General features: G+C 30.4%; 1 protein-coding gene across 1 annotated transcript; it reads left to right on the forward strand.

Annotated features, from left to right (window-relative positions):
- Positions 1–12,683: 12,683 nt before the first annotated feature.
- Positions 12,684–14,636, forward strand: LOC144854473 (rho guanine nucleotide exchange factor 19-like). Its single transcript, XM_078712432.1, has 5 exons — positions 12,684–12,777; positions 13,107–13,295; positions 13,672–13,742; positions 13,883–13,984; positions 14,349–14,636. Exons 1-5 carry the CDS (start codon positions 12,731–12,733, stop codon positions 14,522–14,524), a joined length of 585 nt encoding a protein of 194 aa, XP_078568558.1. The 5' UTR covers positions 12,684–12,730; the 3' UTR covers positions 14,525–14,636.
- The last annotated feature ends 2,128 nt before the right edge of the window (positions 14,637–16,764 follow it).

A 16,764-nucleotide genomic window follows, 5' to 3' on the forward strand; every position in this document is an offset into this window, starting at 1 on the left:
CAATAATAATAACCCACCTTGGATCGACGAATTCTACCCCTACAGCTACGCCCGAGTAGGCCTGCCTTCCCTAGCTACTACAGGCCTTGTTGGCTAGGCCCAGAGCCTAGCGATTGTTGATATTCAAATATTGATAAAAATGCTTCGTTTCATTTCGTCGTACGAGAGTTTGTCTAGAAAAATTGATTTAAAACAATATATCCCAAAATAATACTACGATTGCGTAAAAAGTAATTATAAATATGACCCTATACGAAGGAATCAGCCAACACCGCTAAAATAATAATATATTCTTTGAATAAAATCTAATAACCTATGACCCACATTAAAGAGTGCACCAACTGGTAGCGAAAAAAAGAACACGCGAAACATCGGTGGTCGAGCGAATTTCATTATCACATGTGATAAAAACAACGAATATCAAACATGTTGAAACAAAGTTGGCCGTGGCCCACTTCACTGAGGTTCACCGGCCGCATGAGTGCCGTTAGGCCTAGTAGTGGGAACATTTCTATTTTGTTAATAATAATGTCGTCGAATTTAAAACATAGCGATACGATGTTTAATTTGATTAATTCACAATTCACAAAGGCAACATTCTGACGTATTTTATAGGTTTCATTTACGGTAGGCCTAATATAGGCCTAGTACTAGTAGTTATACTGCATGGCATGCTAGATTGGTACTCTGTACGAACTCAATAGCATAGGGTGTGTGGTACTAACTTCGTTTTTTAAAACATTAATCTCTAGACTCTGGGCCTAGCTAGCAATACAAATATCGGGCGTAACTGCTGTATTTTCAATCACTGTTGCCCTTTTGATTCATTGATAACAATGTTGTTTACTTTGTAACAACACAGTCGGAGAGCCGCGTTGGGAAATATGACCGTTATCGCTGAATTTTCGACTTCGCATGACGTCATAAATTTTAGAAGCCCTCTCTCGGCACAGAAGCATCAACGTTTCGCGCGAAAACATTAGCATAAAGTATACGTCATTTAATAGCTGTTTAATAAACATTAGTAGGCGAAAAATTAACCATATATGGTAAGATCAGTTCCTTATATGCTTAAGATGTCGCAGGTCACCTAATTTTCTGAATAATTTGTTGGATTTGTTGTCAGCGACAATTTCTTTCCAAAGTTCGTGTGCGTCCGTCAAAACTGAAGTTTTCTAACAGGTGTTTGTTTACAAATTTTCCATTAGTGGGATTTGCATCCCATACAGCGAATTACCAAAAAACCGACGTATATGGATAGAGTAAGTATCAATAGTCTGTTTTACGTTAAAATTGGCTTGAAACCCTATTTAAGCTTCCTATAGCGAACATTTTAAAAAAGGTCCTCATGTCATATATTGTTACGTCTCGCGGCACTAGTTCCGTCGTGTGTGGTGCATGGTGTGTTGATTGTGGTTGTTGTAGGTGAGTATATGCACGACCTGGTGGATCGTTGTCGTATTATATCGGCCTAGGCCTAGTAACATGTTCTGTTAATAATTTAAATACTTTAGTTACAATTTAGTATTATTAAAGTATCGTTACAATCCTACTCTATATTGAAGATGCATTGGGAAGTTTTAAAAAGATAATTAAGCAAATCGCAGCCTGATACAGGTATAGGCCTACCTATTCTATATAGTTAAATATTTATTTATAGTAAAATTATTGACAACTGAGGGGTACAATTTATTTATAATATTAATAATTATTACAATAAACAGACATAAGGAAATTTTGTATTTGCTGCTTTTTCATGGTAGGCCTATATCTGAAAATGTTTTCAGGTTGTTGAATAATTATACTGTATAACGATGCAATGTTTTGTTCATATCATAGTGACAATTATTTAAATAGTTTCATTCATTACATTTCAGCTATTCATTTTCATTTTAGGTTTTTTGTTGGTATCAAGACTCGACGATTTTCTGTCTCGTTCTTCAATATGAGGTTGGACGGTGGAAGCTGTAATGGTTTTCTCGATTTCAATATCATTGCTGCAGCTGATAGTTTTTCATTTTATTCGCTAATAATAATACTGTATAACATACACATTCATGCGCATTCAAGTTTTAGAAGCGTTTCAGATCAGTCAATGATAAGATATAAATTAAGTTGCAATTGATTGATTGATTTACTTTATTAACCAGAGCCACACAGATACATACAATATAAACATATAAAACAATCATAAAATCAGTACAACCGTAAGACTCACGTAAGTTAATATGATATAGGCCTAGCTAGTTTGTTATGTTTGATGAACAAGGTGCTATTTAAATAATATATACAGTAGTATAGTATTTACTATTTATATCAGTATTGTTTGAAAGATATTTGTATTAAAAACTGCTTTTTCACATTCTGTATACGTAAAAAAAAAATTGGTTGCTTGTGTGAAATGCAAGTTGTATCTAATAAAGTAATATTTATATACAAGTAAATGATGGACTTATATTTTTATATCTTGGTTTCAGCTGGGCCCATAATTATCTTTTTTAAAAACATGACCATATAAAAATACACGTTTGAGTCTCTGAAACAAACATGCCCGATTTTATAAAACATTCCCCATATATAAATTGAAAATGGGTTATTTATTTTTATTTTTCCATTTATTGTTTTTTTAACAGTTTTTTATTTGTTCTGGGCCTAGTTTCTCCTTCAGGCTTCTTCTTGCTTGGTATATGAGCAGAGCTGGGATAGACCTACCACCAGCCTAGACTATAGAATACCCAGCTACTACTGTATTATTAACACTCACTCTAGGGTAGGCCTACCTAACTAATATTAGTATTATATCAGAATTTACTCAGCCTAGCTAGGCCTAGAAAATACTATTTTTAGGCCTAGCTAGGCTAGAAATCAAGTAATAGTTTATCTTGAAAGGATTTTAAATTCGCTTTGAAACCTTATCTAGAAAATATGAAATTTAATGATTTTTTACCATCATTTAAAAAAAAATTAAAGTAAAAAAGTTTATACATAAAATAATGATATTTCTTGAAACAAAAAATCTGTGGAATTTAGATCACAGTTTTTATCATTATTTACGCTTGTAGTTCAACTATTGAAATACGTTTATTGATTTCATTTAATATCAAAATTATACCATTTTCTAAGTGTACTAAAATAGCAAAAATTCCAACATTTTCCACGAAGCGCGCCCTCACAATGAATGGTGGCAAAACAATGCCTCTGCTCCCTCGTACGATCGCATCAAAAAACAATGCAGTTCGTAGGATCGCGATTAAAAACAATTATAAATCGTGGCCACGTGGCTGGAACGTGGGTTACGTTGCAGTAATTTTTAGCTGTACTGATACATCAATATAAATCAAATTTTATTAGAGTTTAATTTTAATTCACGGAATTTAGACAAAAAGTGTCTTTATTTAACGTTCTACAACGGTCAGCAGAGACAGGCCTGCCATACGATTTATATACAAAACATTAAGGTTGAATCCAAACAAGGCAATCTTGTTCCAAATAACATACATGTTTCATTTGTATAAATTAAAACATTTTTTAAGGCTAATCATTTGATATAAAACAACAACCTACATCGTCTGACATAGTATTTACAAGGTGTGGTTCGGATGCACACAGTCGTTCAACTTCTGGCCAATTCCTTGAAATAATAGCTTTCCACAATTTGTTCCTGTTAAATAACGTGTAAACAAAACATAAATCTTGTCAGAAAAGAATGAATATAAAGGTGATCATTGAGCACTTGTTAGTTTTATTATTATTGTTATTATCGTATAGAGTATATATTCTATGGCACCAATCAGCACCATTAGCATATACTGTATGCATCAGGTAATAGGATTGCATATATCAATATTTTGCGGTCATATTTAACGTATGTGCATGTTTTTTTAAAAATTGAATATCAATAAAATTATAAAAATGATCACCTATAATTCGTCAAAGTGACGAATTAAATTCTAGTTATTATTGTTATTATCAATGAAAGGATAACATAGCTCGAGCGAGTGAGTGGCCGAGCGGTTAATAAGACAGTGGAACCGTAACACGTACGTCCATAACATCGGCAAGGTTTCGAGTCTCACTCGCTCCATGGTTCTGGTGGTAGAAAAAGTCATCTCGGATAAGGACTATAACGTAGGTCCAGTGTACACATCTGGCTCATGTGCACTTAATGAACCTAGTACATCTTTCGAGACGAGTGGGGGTTCCCAGTGGGCACAGAACATAATTTCAACGTTGAATCAACGTTGAAATATAGTTGATTTGTTGAAATCATGTTGTCAGCGTATTTCAAACGTTGAATCAACGTTGAAATAACATTTTTTCCTTAACTATTTTTTTTACGTTTATTAATAAACATTGAATCAACGTTGAAATAACATTTTCTTTTCAATAAAATGTTTATGTTCATTTATCAATGTTAATCAAACGTTGAAATAACATTGTCTTTTTAACTAGTAATTTACGTTAATTTATAAATGTTGATTTAACGTTGAAATAACATCGTCTTCCTAACAAATGTTTTACGTTAATTTATCAATGTTGATCCAACGTTGAAATAACATTGTTTTTCTAACAAATGTTTTACGTTAATTTATAAATGTTGATCCAACGTTGAAATAACATTGTATTTTTAACTAGAAATTTACGTTAATTTATCAATGTTGATCCAACGTTAAAATAACATTGTCCTTCTAACTAGTAATTTACGTTAATTTATCAATGTTGATTTAACGTTGATATAACATTGTCTTTCTAACTAGTAATTTACGTTAATTTATCAATGTTGATCCAACGTTAAAATCACATTGTATTTTTAACTAGTAATTTACGTTAATTTATCAATGTTGATCCAACATTGAAATAACATTGTCTTTCTAACTAGTAATTTACGTTAATTTATCAATGTTGATCCAACGTTGAAATAACATTGTATTTTTAACTAGAAATTTACGTTAATTTATCAATGTTGATCCAACGTTGAAATAACATTGTATTTTAAACTAGAAATTTACGTTAATTTATCAATGTTGATCCAACGTTGAAATAACATTGTATTTTTAACTAGAAATTTACGTTTTATTATCAATGTTGATCCAACGTTGAAATAACATCGTCCTTCTAACTAGTCATTTACGTTTTATTATCAATGTTGATCCAACGTTGAAATAACATTGTCTTTCTAACTAGTAATTTAAGTTAATTTATCAATGTTGATCCAACGTTAAAATCACATTGTCTTTCTAACTAGTAATTTACGTTAATTTATCAATGTTGATCCAACGTTAAAATCACATTGTATTTTTAACTAGTAATTTACGTTAATTTATCAATGTTGATCCAATGTTGAAATAACATTGTATTTTTAACTAGAAATTTACGTTAATTTATCAATGTTGATCCAACGTTGAAATAACATTGTATTTTTAACAAGAAATATACGTTAATTTATCAATGTTGATCCAACGTTAAAATAACATTGTCTTTCTAACTAGTAATTTACGTTAATTTATCAATGTTGATCCAACGTTGAAATAACATTGTATTTTTAACTAGAAATTTACTTTAATTTATCAATGTTGATCCAACGTTGAAATAACATTGTCTTTCTAACTAGTAATTTACGTTAATTTATCAATGTTGATCCAACGTTGAAATAACATTGTATTTTTAACTAGTAATTTACGTTATGTTTATCAATGTTGATCCAATGTTGAAATCACATTGTATTTTTAACTAGTAATTTACGTTAATTTATTAATGTTGATCCAACGTTGAAATAACATTGTATTTTTAACTAGAAATTTACGTTAATTTATTAATGTTGATCCAACGTTGAAATAACATTGTATTTTTAACTAGTAATTTACGTTAATTTATCAATGTTGATCCAACGTTGAAATAACATTGTATTTTTAACTAGTAATTTACGTTAATTTATCAATGTTGATACAACGTTGAAATAACATTGTCTTTATAACTTTAAATTTACGTTAATATATCAATATTGATCCAACGTTGAAATAACATTGTATTTTTAACAAGAAATTTACGTTAATTTATCAATGTTGATCCTACGTTGAAATAACATTGTGTTTTTAACTAGTAATTTGCCTTAATTTATCAATGTTGATCCAACGTTGAAATAACATTGTATTTTTAACTAGTAATTTACGTTAATTTATCAATGTTGATCCAACGTTGAAATAACATTGTATTTTTAACTAGAAATTTACGTTAATTTATTAATGTTGATCCAACGTTGAAATAACATTGTCTTTCTAACTAGTAATTTACGTTAATTTATCAATGTTGATCCAACGTTGAAATAACATTGTATTTTTAACTAGAAATTTACGTTAATTTATCAATGTTGATCCAACGTTGAAATAACATTGTATTTTTAACTAGAAATTTACGTTAATTTATCAATGTTGATCCAACGTTGAAATAACATTGTCTTTCTAATTAGTAATTTACGTTAATTTATCAATGTTGATCCAACGTTGAAATAACATTGTATTTTCAACTAGTAATTTACGTTAATTTATCAATGTTGATCCAACGTTATAATACAATTGTCTTTCTAACTAGTAATTTACGTTAATTTATCAATGTTGATCCAACGTTGAAATAACATTGTATTTTTAACTAGAAATTTACGTTAATTTATCAATGTTGATCCAACGTTGAAATAACATTGTATTTTTAACTAGAAAGTTACGTTAATTTATCAATGTTGATCCAACGTTGAAATAACATTGTCTTTCTAATTAGTAATTTACGTTAATTTATCAATGTTGATCCAACGTTGAAATAACATTGTATTTTCAACTAGTAATTTACGTTAATTTATCAATGTTGATCCAACGTTATAATAAAATTGTCTTTCTAACTAGTAATTTACGTTAATTTATCAATGTTGATCAAACGTTGAAATAACATTGTATTTCTAACTAGTAATTTTTTTCAAACAATTATTATTTTTGTTTTTCAATGTTATTCCAACGTTATTTCAACGTTGAAAACTGTTGAAATTATGTTGTTTTTTCAAACAATTATTATTTTTGTTTTTCAATGTTAATTAAACGTTAAATTAAAGTTAAATTTTATTTAATTCTTTGGTTAAAATGACATGTTTTTAACGTTAATATTAAATAATATGTGTTTAAGTGCGTTGCCATTGATGTTTCAACGATAAATTAACATTAGATTTCAGTTGGCGTTTTTTTTATCATCCTTTATTGTAAAACAATAAATGTATGATGTAGCTTGATTATTTAGGAATTTTAGATTGGCAAATATTATTGTCTCTGTATAATACAAAAATGTTCTAGCTAGAAGTTGTGTTGAAAATTGAATGATCCTGTCATGCAAGATCAAATTTCATTAGATACGAGCTTGTCATTGGTTAGTTTCGTTTTGATAAAATTTTGAAACTGGTGTCAGTATCATCAGTCAGTAATTTCAGTTACTGTACTTCGACGTAGGCTAGAAAAAAAAGGCTCATCATTGAAATTGTCAAATAAGTATGTTTTTCAGGTAGGAAAACAATCTTTTTTATTTGTAATCTACTAATTTATAAGCTTAGAGCTTGACTATTTTACCCTTATCAATAGCTAGCCTCTAGTCTAGTAGGCCACACATGCATAGCTAGGCTATAGTAGTAGGCTAGGCAGGCTGCCAAACTGCTGATGAACTGAATTCACTCACTAGGCCTAGGCCTAGGCCTAGTAAAAGCATTTAGTATCATGCATGTCAAGGGCAAACATTTGCCTTGCCAAGGATAACTACAGTACTGTACTTATTATGGTTATAAAATGGTATGTATTAGGCCTTTAGTTCAATTCTTTCTTTATTTATCCAAAAGTATACATAAATATAACATTATAATATATAATTAGGGCCTAGTTGGCCTAGCTAGCTTTTTGCTAGGCTGTCTACAGTAGCTGCTAATGCTATTATTAGTATTAATAGTATACAAACACATGCTAGCCTAGGACGGCTATTTGTTTAAACTCACTCGCTTTCTTTATTTCAGATTGTAGGCCTAGCTAAGGCCTATGCCTAGCTAGAGTACAAAATAATGAAGTACATGTATAATCTTTTCTATGTGAATCAAACGAGAAAAATCTAATGGATGATCAATATTTTTATATACAAAAGGTTGGTATTTATAGTTCTTAACTTTAATATTGAATAAATATTAATACAGTGTTCCAATATTATTTACATAAATTGAATTGATTGCATATTTTACGTGTAAGTGTGAAATGATGTTCTGAATTGAATTTTTGTTTATGTACAGTATGATTTTTGAACAATGTGTTAAAGATATAATTGAACTGAACAATTTTTTTTTTATTAAGTGAAATCTTTATTGTTTTTGTTTATTTTCTACGGCAAGTGAATATCTTTGTTAAAATTGAAAAATGGAAAGGTATTCAAAGTATGATTGTATTAATCTTCATTGTTCATGTTTTTTGGGGACAATAAATCTTTCAATTAATTTTTTACTGTATTATTTTTGTTTAAAACTACAGTAACTTGATTGAATTTGTTTCAGGTTTGGAAAAATGATATTATACACTTTTGGAAAGCATAGGACAATGTCAACACAGAAAACTGTTTATTGACTAATCGGAACAATGCAATTACAGTATTGTATTATTGCCATTTCATTTGGACTTCTGCAACATTAGCACAAGGCACCTGTGACGTGTGTTGTATTTATTGTGTTTTACTGTAATCAGCCAATATTTATAGTTATTCAATCATGTTAGTTGGAAAACATATTACAAACTGGTTATTAGTACCTGAGAACTGTCAGTGAGGATGTACATTATTTGATTGTTGCTTGGATTTTGCCTGATGATTTGATAACACCTGATTAAATGTTATTTTATGTTTTTATAGAAATTAAAGATTAGTAAGATATACAGTATTTACAAAATGTCTCTATTGATGGATTTTGGGACGTAACAGTATACTTTACTACCAACTACTTTAAAACCGTTGATTCAAATTGGATATAGTAATTCAACAAATCAATTACCATTGAAAATATGCCAGATTTCAGCTGTTACTATAAGCTGTTCTTCTATTAACTAAACCATTGCTATGTTAAATTATTGTTGATAATTTCTATGTTGAATCAATGGTAAAAATGTGTTTACACTGAACCAACGTTGATCTGTATACGTTGATTAAACGTTATTTTTTCTACCTTGAATTTGGTTGATTACTCTACAATGGATCAACGTTGATATTTTTTTAAATTTAAACTTTAATTCAACAGTTTTTCAGCGTTATTTCAACGTTTGCGGATAATGTTGAATTAACTTTAATATTTCAACATTGAATCAACGTTGATAATTTCAACGTTAAATCTATGTTGAAATTTACGTTGATGCAAATTTTCATTTCAACTTAATTATTACGTTGTTTCAACGTTAATAATTTCAACATTGAATCAACATTGATAATTTCAACGTAGACATTTTGACGTTGTTTCAACGTTGATAATCTATGTTGAATCAACGTTGACATTTTTGTTGAGGCAAACTTCATTTTCAACCATTTTTTCAACGTTATTTCAACGTTACATATTTTAACGTTGTTTCAACGTTGATAATTTCTATGTTGATTCAACGTTGACATTTACGTTGAGGCAAACTTTCATTTTCAACCATTTTTTCAACGTTATTTCAACGTTACCTATTTTAACGTTGTTTCAACGTTGATAATTTCTATGTTGATTCAACGTTGACATTTACGTTGAGGCAAACTTTCATTTTCAACCATTTTTTCAACGTTATTTCAACGTTACCTATTTTAACGTTGTTTCAACGTTGATAATTTCTATGTTGATTCAACGTTGACATTTAAGTTGAGGCAAACTTTCATTTTCAACCATTTTTTCAACGTTATTTCAACGTTACTTATTTTAACATTGTTTCAACGTTGATAATTTCTATGTTGATTCAACGTTGACATTTACGTTGAGGCAAACTTTCATTTTCAACCAGTTTTTCAACGTTATTTCAATGTTACCTATTTTAACGTTGTTTCAACGTTGATAATTTCTATGTTGATTCAACGTTGACATTTACGTTGAGGCAAATTTTCAACCACTTTTTCAACGTTTGCAGATAACGTTGAATTAACGTTAATTCAACCAATTTTTGCCCACTGGGTTACCTCGGTGTACTAGTTCACACACAGCCACTGTCACAAACTCATCATAATACACTGGGCCCTCTGGGAGAACAGTCTTAGACTGAAGAGGCAACCCAGTATAAAGAATAAACAAATAAATAAAGATCATACATATTGATGATAATAATGGAAGGCAAACATGAAGCTTGTGATGTGAACAATGAAAGGTGAACATATAGAACATAATAAAAGATGGACAATGAAATGTGGTCATAGTGCAAGTTGAACATAATGAAAGGTGATCATAATGAAAGGTGGTCATAATGAATGGTGATCATAATGAAAGGTGATCAAAATGAAAGGTGATCAATGAAAGGTGGTCATAATGAATGGTGATCATAATGAAAGGTGATCATAATGAAAGGTGGTCATAATGAATGGTGATCATAATGAAAGGTGATCAAAATGAAAGGTGATCAATGAAAGGTGGTCATAATGAATGGTGATCATAATGAAAGGTAATCATAGTGAAAGGTCATCATAATGAAGGTGGTCATAATAAAATGTAATCATAATGAATGGTGATCATAATGAAAGGTAATCATAATGAAAGGTGATCATAATGAAGGATGAACATAATGAAAGGTGAACATAATGAAAGGTGATCATAATGAAAGGTGAACATAATGAAATGTGATCATAATGAAAGGTGATCATAATGAAAGGTGAACATAATTAAAGGTGATCATAATGAAAGGTGATCATAATGAAAGATGAACATGAACAACGAATCGTGTACTTACTCACTAGCATGAATACTCTCCATTATTATTGGTTTCGTAAAGTAAGTCAATAAAATAGGATATTAATCTACATTATTTCAATGTAATGTTCTTATAGAGAACCCGCTCCATCGTTAGTGTTGTTGGGGGTAAAGTCCATGGAAAATTGACATTCAGATTCTATTATCTGATACATTATTCAACAAACAAAGTAGCTTGTGACCCTAACAATGATTGGCGCATATAATCAAATTATTATTCTTTTCAGATCCCATGTGCATTCTGTATTATAGGGAGTGAGTCCAATAGTACAATAACTGATAAGCACTCAGGTTGAAGTAGTTGTTGAGTAAAGAACGAAACTGCCATGTTTGTTTGATTAAGAACAGAACTTCATACAATGTTATGGATTAGCTGGCTTATTTGAGTTACAGCGATGCATTTTGCTTAATCTGCTCTGCCAAGCATTTTTAATGTCTTGTTTTGTAGGATGAATACTGTATTGATATTATGATGGTCAAATAAATGAACAACACGTAACAATACTTCATGATAGTTAGCATTTCAGACTCGATATAAACCAAATAGGCTTAAATATAATATTTAATATTTTTATAAAAATACGATTAACAAAATTATGTTTTATTATGTTTACATTTTCTTCACAGGTCATTGACTTGATTTAATGAATACCGATGCGATTCAATTTACATAGATAAGCCTAGCATGCCTTCCTGACTTTCTTTACATTTCAGCAACTAGTTTATCGTTTCTTTATGTCATCTGATTTTTTTTTCAAAATCAACATCATGGCGGAATACCCAGCCAACTCACTTGGACGTCACCTTCATGGATGTAGTAGAACAAAACAAAATGAAATAGCATAATAATTGTGTTTACTAGATTAAAAATCTCCTGGACACACTCCCAACCACTTTGCAACCCAATTCTATTTCCACATTTTCTTTTTATAATGCAAAGGCATTTACACAAAGAAATGCTTTACAACAAACCAGCAAGATAAAGCATTGAAGAAAGTGACCAAGAGTGGCTACTACCAAGAGTAGCCTCCCGAATATTATATATACCACGTTAGTTGAGGAGAAGCATTAGTTCTCGAATGTACGCAACCGAAACAGAGATCAAACTTGACAGAAGTGTATTGTTTAAAATAAAATTTACTCGTTGACTAAATTTATCAAATAAAAACAAAACCTAAAATTAAATAATATTTATATGGTATAAACATGTTTTTCACTTTTCGCAAACTGATTTCTATTTAACGAGTATTTGAGCACAATCCACCTTATGTTCACTTTATTGTATTGCTGTTATTGTTACTTTTGTGGTAAGAGTCTTTAAGAAGCAATTGAGAAATATTGTAACCCAGATGAAAAAGTGGTAAGATGGGCTCTTGATCTTGTTCAACAAATGAAAGTCATTATCAATAAATATGAAGAACAAGATAGTAAATTGCAAGAGAAAGAACATAAACACGTCTCAAATATTCTTCATAAAATGGAGTTTGAAGCAACTGAAGGTGTAACTTTATCTGAGGTAAAGTTGTAGAAACATCATGTCTTTTTATTTAAGCAATATACTTTATGAGGTTATTATGCTTCAAAATTCATTAGTAAAATGATAAATGATGCTATCTATAGGCAGAGAAACTTATTAGTAATGAGAGCTGGTTTGAAAGTTGGAATGACGTCATAGTGTATTCATGCAAGAAAAAAGGTGGCAAAGACTGGAAAAAGTTAGAATCAAATGTAAAGTTGGTAACATTCGAACGAGTGATGATGCTTATCAACGAAAAACAATACAAGAAAGACAGAAAAATTTGGTAAGCACACAGAATTAAATTGTACACAGTCGTTTAGCAGTTTTAAGGTAGGTCATGTCTGCTGTACGGTTATGTGCGTGGTTAAATGCAATTCAAATATAGCAAAAGTGGCAACATTATTATAAGAAAAGAAATTTTATCAGCTGAGTCTTCCACTGTTGGGTTGAAGTGGTTGACAAAATTTAGTTATTCGTGTTTTAATTTTGCCATTGGAACGGAATGAAGTTATGTTTTATTTGATTTAAAACAAACGACTATATAGCAAACACTGTTTTACATTTTATTCAAAGAATAATAAATTATACATAAAAACCATTTCCTATATTTAGTGTTAAGTATAAGCTCATCGATTGTGCCAACAAGAATTTTGTTGAAGTTGAGAAGCCATCCAGCGAAACATATCCGTTTAAAGTACCAAAGAAGAACGGTTTGCCAATGAATGTGTTCTTGATTGTTATGCACAAGGATACATGTGAGAGAATGAAGTATTATATTTGTTGGGAATCTTCGCAAGACAGGTTTGTTGTTTTTTGGTCATGTACGATAAATACTTATACTAGCAACATTGAAGTCATCTGTAAACGTGTTTTCTATTAAAACATGTTATTAAAAGTGAATAGATAAAAGTCTAAATGCTACTGAAAACTCTTCATGTTGGAACGGGCCCGATTTCCATGTCTATAGACAATAAACATAGCCTATAGTTTCTTAGCTCCTGGCTTTCAACTTCTCAGGAAGCCAGATGTCGCTTGACACCAAGCTTCCCCGAAGGTCATCGTCTCTAAAAGTACCGGGAGAATATGCTGATGAATTGATGATAACGTCATGCCAATCTGCTTTAGATGTCATTAAAGTATTTGTCACTGATAGACTTCAACTATTTTAATATTGCAGAAGTTTCGAATTCTGGCGGAAAACCTTATCCGGACCCTCTGGTGACGACGGAGAACAATATGCAACATGGAGTAAGCATTCTTCTTAAAGAACCATTCTCAAAATTATAATATCGTTTGCAGTATATTGAGGATAGTAAGGTAAAGGATGGTAATGGTTATGTTGACGCCCATAGTTCAGCGTACTAAAGCCTCTCAAACTTATGTTGCAGGTAGACCCAAGTACAAGATTGCTAAACATTTTCTTGGAAGTGACAGAGGTGAATTGAAAGTGGATGCTGGCGACGAGGTAGAATTGACTGATAAAACATCTGGTACGTATATAATGATGCTTCATTTATCGTCATATCATAACAGATATAATATAGCCTACAGTAGGGTAACCTAATTATTTCGCATATCAAACGATCTTGGATATTGGCCTAAAATGTATTACTTGCTGTCACGTTGAATTCTCAGTATGTCGTTTTATTTGTAAAATACATAATTCTGAAACAGTTCGTATATCGTAAAATAAGCATAACAGCAAAATAGGTAGAGTAAGTACGACAGCGTAGTCAACGGTGGCATATACTTGAAAGCATAAATATATCGATCAATCGATTGTAATATAATTGACCTAAAATAAAGTAACATATACGTTTTTTACTTAATTCTACATTTTTATCATTTCAATAGGTTGGGTACGAGCTGTAAATCTTAAAGACAACAAAGAAGGATGGATTCCAAATGATTGCCTTGGCGAATCAATACCCAGTATGTTCACGCGAGGCCTGAACTTAAAACAACGTGTAGGCATAGTAAACGATGGGCATACACATCATTCTGTTATTGTTCGAAAAAGAAAGAAGTAAAAAAGTCCAGCCCATTCCCTGTCTCACGTACCACCTTGATGCTTACAATAGAAACAAGAATAATACAAATCTACACTTTGGTTATGAACACTCTTACACTCGCATTATATATCACATCCATTTAGTCGGTTTTAAAAGGGGTTTTGGTTTGTTTTACCGTTTACAAAGAAACTACACAACAAAAAGAACAATAAAACATTGTGACCGAGACGACTACCTTAAATTGAGTTGACCCACCAATAGAATATTCACTGTAGAGATCATTTTATCTTGGATTATCTTAACCCTGAACGTTGTACGATGTAACAGCATCATGAGTCTCGAATGTACGAATCAGGAACAGAGATAAAATATACATTATATTACATTGTATTTACTTGGGAAGTGTAAAACCGTAGATAGCTGATTTATAAAGTTATACAAAATGATAAGCTTTAGTAATAATTAATAAACAAACAAACATAGGAAATATATAGCAAGCCTCAGATGTCTGAAGTATTCGGAAATATAGTATTATTATCTCAATTTTTATTATATTATGTATCCCTTGTAATGAATTATACGTTTTGTATTATATTGCTTGGTTTTAGCATAATAGCTTCACGCAAATGTATACTATATCAAGTTAGTTTTATTATTCAACTATAGGACTGTTGGTATTTACCTTAACAGAAGATTAACCTGCTCTGTTTAAAACGTATGCTTTTCATGTTTTAGTATTTCGGTAAATAGTGCTGAATTTAGTAAACTATCATGGCATAGAACCATTTTTTACTTATAAATTCCATTCTAAGGATTAAGAAAGAATAGCAGATGAGTTGCTGTAGACAGAGAAACACAAACTACTAGTTTAGTCATTGTTATATTAAGTACTGTAAGGTAATCAATATTATTGTACCTTAATTGTAACAGAGAATACATACACACTTTTCCAAAAGTATGCAAACTGTAATGTTAATACATTATAATAGTTTTTTAAAAAGAAACAAAAATATGGATAACAAGTGTGTATACATTCCAATATATATTTTATTCAAAATGAATATGTTATAATAACAAGTATAATAAAGACAATATATACAATTACGGAGGTCTACATACGTTACCTTAAACACAAAGCTGATCAATCACTAAATAAATCACAACCAATTTCTAAATCAAACTAACATAATGACAATTTATGCAAATGGACATGGTAAAATAACTAATTAAAATGAAAAATATAGTCAAAAAAATAAACCAATTCACCAAATATATAGTACACTTTACCCCTTAAATGGCCCAACATCGACATGCTGACTGAAACAAAGCAATGACATTGTCATACATTTTTAAATCAAACCAACATATAATTTCAATGAATATATGCAAAGAAACATGGTAAAATAACTAATTCAAATGAAAAATATAATAAAAAACGAATATACCACCGAATTACCTTTAACGACAAACATTATATTATCCATCACCAACATTTTGTTTCAAAGCATAGTAATGAAATTTTCATACATTTTTTAATCAAACTTACTACTAATATTAATGAATATTATATAGTTATGTAAAATGAACATGGAAAAATAACTAATCAAATAAAATGTATAGTCAAGAAAATAAGCTAATATACTACACATAGTATCGCATTACCTATAAAAACAAACTTTAAATGACCAATCCCCAACATGCTGAATCAAAGTAATTACTTGTCATACATTTCTAAATAAAACATAATGCCAATGTATCGATGATTATACTATTTATGCAAAAAATTAAAAAAAAAATATAGTCAAAAACTAATTACCATTAACATTACCTTTAACGACACACCTTAAATTATCCACCACTAAAATGTTGTATATCAAACCATAATTACATTGCCATCCATTGCCATCCATCAAGTTTACTACTAATATTAATGACAATTATACAGTGTGTTTATGCAAACTGAAAGGTGTGCTTTGTTACGTCAATCTTAGTTGGACCAAACTTCCCAGTTATAGAGTAAGATCGGTTTCATATTTTTTCCCTTAACATTTTAATTAGTTTAGTTTAGTTTTCTGAAGGGTTCTGCTGACAGCTTCTTATCTTTCTTCCCAATAAAAAAAGCCAACTTGCTTTACCTGCCGCCATTCTCGTTCGGACTCTGCTGTCTGTCTCCTGATACAGGTGAATTTGGTTTTTATCTTTGTTGACAACAAAATTGAATTTAGCGAGAAGCCGTTCGATGTCATCGATGCTGCGCT

Source organism: Antedon bifida, chromosome 10, assembly GCF_963402885.1.
Source record: "Antedon bifida chromosome 10, ecAntBifi1.1, whole genome shotgun sequence".
Taxonomy (NCBI): Eukaryota; Metazoa; Echinodermata; class Crinoidea; order Comatulida; family Antedonidae; genus Antedon; species Antedon bifida.

Bases quoted from the DNA above. Each gene is read 5' to 3' on its own strand.
- LOC144854473 (XM_078712432.1), top strand. From the start codon at position 12,731: ATGATGCTTATCAACGAAAAACAATACAAGAAAGACAGAAAAATTTG. The intron at 13,296-13,671 runs GTTTGTTGTTTT...TTAATATTGCAG, and splicing joins TGGGAATCTTCGCAAGACAG to AAGTTTCGAATTCTGGCGGA. The intron at 13,743-13,882 runs GTAAGCATTCTT...CTTATGTTGCAG, and splicing joins AGAACAATATGCAACATGGA to GTAGACCCAAGTACAAGATT.